Raw genomic sequence first — 2936 nt, 5'->3', positions numbered from 1 at the left:
ATTTGAGAGACCTGCAAGACACGGATGTGGAGGTCTTCAAGACAAAACTCAACGCTTTCCTCTCCACGATGCCAGACGAACCAATGGCTCGTAATGAGACGCAGTTTAGGGCAGCGATGTCAAATTCTCTTATACACCAGATGTGCCATCAAAACTCTTGATTGGACTATATCAGGTGCAGGAGAAGAGCCATGCAAGGAACGTGAAGAGAGCAAAACATAAAGACAGAAAATCACGGTGGTGCTCCAGCATGACCACAGCCACTTGGCTGAAACCCATAAATAAATAAATAAATAAAAATATATGTATATGTATATATTCATGTGCATCTGTATACGTATGATATTAATGTTTGTTTTTATGTCAAGTTATATATATAAAAACAATTTAACATTAAACTGAAGAATCATTTAATACGGTGTTGTGAAGTACATGTTAATTAAGGTTTTACAAGAAGCGGGTATGACAGTAACTTCGAAGTTTCAGCTTGCTAGCCCTCATCAGCCTGTGTATATAATATTATGACAACGAATTTATTATGTACAGTACTCAGGTGCTCTACAACTCATCAGGAGAAAGGACTCGAAAGTACATGCAGAGTACATAGAATAATGCACAGAAAGTGTTCAGTGAATAAGTCATTTAAAAAATAAATTGATAAATTATAGCAGTGACACAATCAGTTCCTAGAAATATCTGAAGAAGGAATTTTTTGTATTCCGAAATATTATTATTATATCAGACTATGGATAATTAAATTATAACAGTTATTATAGTCCATTGTTGTTATTATTGTGCCATTCAAGACATATTAGATGTTATAAAAATAAAAAATGGAGAAAAATTTTGGGAAGCATGGAAGTTTTGAAGAATGTAAAGTTCTGATAGCTAGAAACTGATGTGGATGGTTTATTCCAAGTTTCAGCAATTCTGAGTGTAAAAAACTGCTTCTAAGTCATGGATTCTGTTTTGCTTTTTGATATATTGGTCCATCTCTCTTTAATGTCATACCAAAATATGTCAAAATGGAAACAGATCCCATAAAATTCAAAAGTTCACTGGACAAATTTCTTCAAAAAATCCTGAACCAACTTCCTATACCCGGATATTTCTCCAACAATAATAACTCTTTGCTAGAGTGGGCCATGGTGCCCCATATGTGACTAATAGACTTCACCAGGTGGTGCTGTAAAGTTAAACATGGCCTGGGGTTATACTGGCCGAAACCTATCAAAGTTATTATGTTTATGGTTATTAGACGTATGGAATTCAAAAAGGTGGCTGATGGTGAAAAGATTGATAGAGCCATGGCCATGATAGGAATGCTATTTTTTTGGTTCCATTATTGTCATTTTTGTTCTGTTTTTGTTGTTATAAAAATATATTTAATTTTTCCTGTTTTTTTCTTTCTGTTTTCTTCTTCCAGGAAGCAACAAAAGAAACAGTCCAGAAAGCTTAAAATTCAATAACAGGAATTTTACATCTAACAGTGCTGACGAGAGGCTGAAACTAAAGCATAACAATGTGTATTTAGAAGTGGACGGTACCCTTAAAGGCTACAAACATGTTTCTGAAAGTCTCAACAGTGATCCAGTGGACCAGTCACATGACCTTACCAAAGACGACAAATCACAAACAGCGAAAGAAAACAACTTCAAAGCATCTGAGACGGCAAAAGCCAAAGAAAAAGATGACAAACCATTTTTGGTAAACCCAGATCTAAAGCCACCTGGTGGAATTGAACACGTGGAATTCCTTACTGAAACATTCAATGTGGCTTGGTTGGAGATATGTGGGAATTATCCTTGCCAGAAAAACAGCACTTGTGTCGTAGAAGGTAATGAACCCAGATGCGACTGTCCTCTTGGAACGACAGGGAAATACTGCGAAGACGGTAGGTGTACGCCACTTGGTATAAATTGTATAACTCTCTCTCTCTCTTTCTCTTTTCCTCTCTCCTCCTCTTCATCTCTGAACAATAATAATGATAATAATAATGATAATAATAATATAAGAAAATAATGATAATAATTATGATAATAATGATATTAATAATGATAATAATAATGATAATAATAATGTAAGAAAATAATGATGATAATAATGATAAAAATAATGATAAAAATAATGATAATAATAATGTAAGAAAATAATAATAATAATAATAATAATGATAGGGAACAGTAATAATAGAGGTTAAAGAGTGAGAAGTAGGTAAATATATCAATGGTATCTAATAATAACGATGTGGTAGTTGAGATTTGTGTGTGTGTGTGTGTGTGTGTGTGTGTGTGGTGGGGTACTAGGGAGATTGGTTGGGGGTGTAAGGAGCTTATAGAAGACTATCAGTTGTGAGTTTTATCTTTTTCTTGTCTCAGTCATTTGACTGTGGCCATGCTGGGGCGCTGCCTTGAAGAACTTTTAGTCGAATGAATTGACTTCAGTACTCATGTTTTCAAAGTTTGATTACTTATTCTATCAGCCTCTTTTGCCAAACCGCTAAGTTACAGGATGTAAACACACCAACACTGGTTGCCAAACAGAGGTGGTGGATGAACACACACACACACACACACGATGGCTTCTTTCAGTTTCCATCTACCAAATCCACTCACAAAGCTTTAGTTGACCTGAGGCTAGAGTAGAAGGCACTTGCCCAAAGTGTCACACAATGGGACTGAACCACAGAACCATGTGGCTTAGAAGCAGACTTCTTATTTCTTTATTGCCCACAAGGAGCTAAAGGGAATGAAAGGGAAAAGGATATAGCTAGGTGTCTAGTAGTACTAAAAACATAAGGGATTAATCCTAGAAGGGACAAACAAGGACGGACAAAGAGATTAAGTTGATTACATCGACCCCAGTGCATAACTGGTACTTAATTTATCGACCCCAAAAGGATGAAAGGCAAAGTCGACCTCGGCGGAATTTGAACT

At 35.8% G+C, this 2936-nt stretch overlaps 1 protein-coding gene across 1 annotated transcript in view; it reads left to right on the top strand.

The window, feature by feature from the left end:
• The window catches only part of LOC106875003 (pikachurin), a 459438-nt gene that overhangs the window by 291666 nt on the left and 164836 nt on the right, over positions 1–2936 (top strand). The window contains exon 3 of the mRNA XM_052970397.1: positions 1427–1894. Coding sequence (XP_052826357.1) covers positions 1427–1894 — 468 coding nt within the window. The remainder of the gene's footprint in view (positions 1–1426; positions 1895–2936) is intronic.

Source organism: Octopus bimaculoides, chromosome 9 (assembly GCF_001194135.2).
Source record: "Octopus bimaculoides isolate UCB-OBI-ISO-001 chromosome 9, ASM119413v2, whole genome shotgun sequence".
Taxonomy (NCBI): Eukaryota; Metazoa; Mollusca; class Cephalopoda; order Octopoda; family Octopodidae; genus Octopus; species Octopus bimaculoides.
This window is presented reverse-complemented; position numbering and strand designations above follow the sequence as displayed.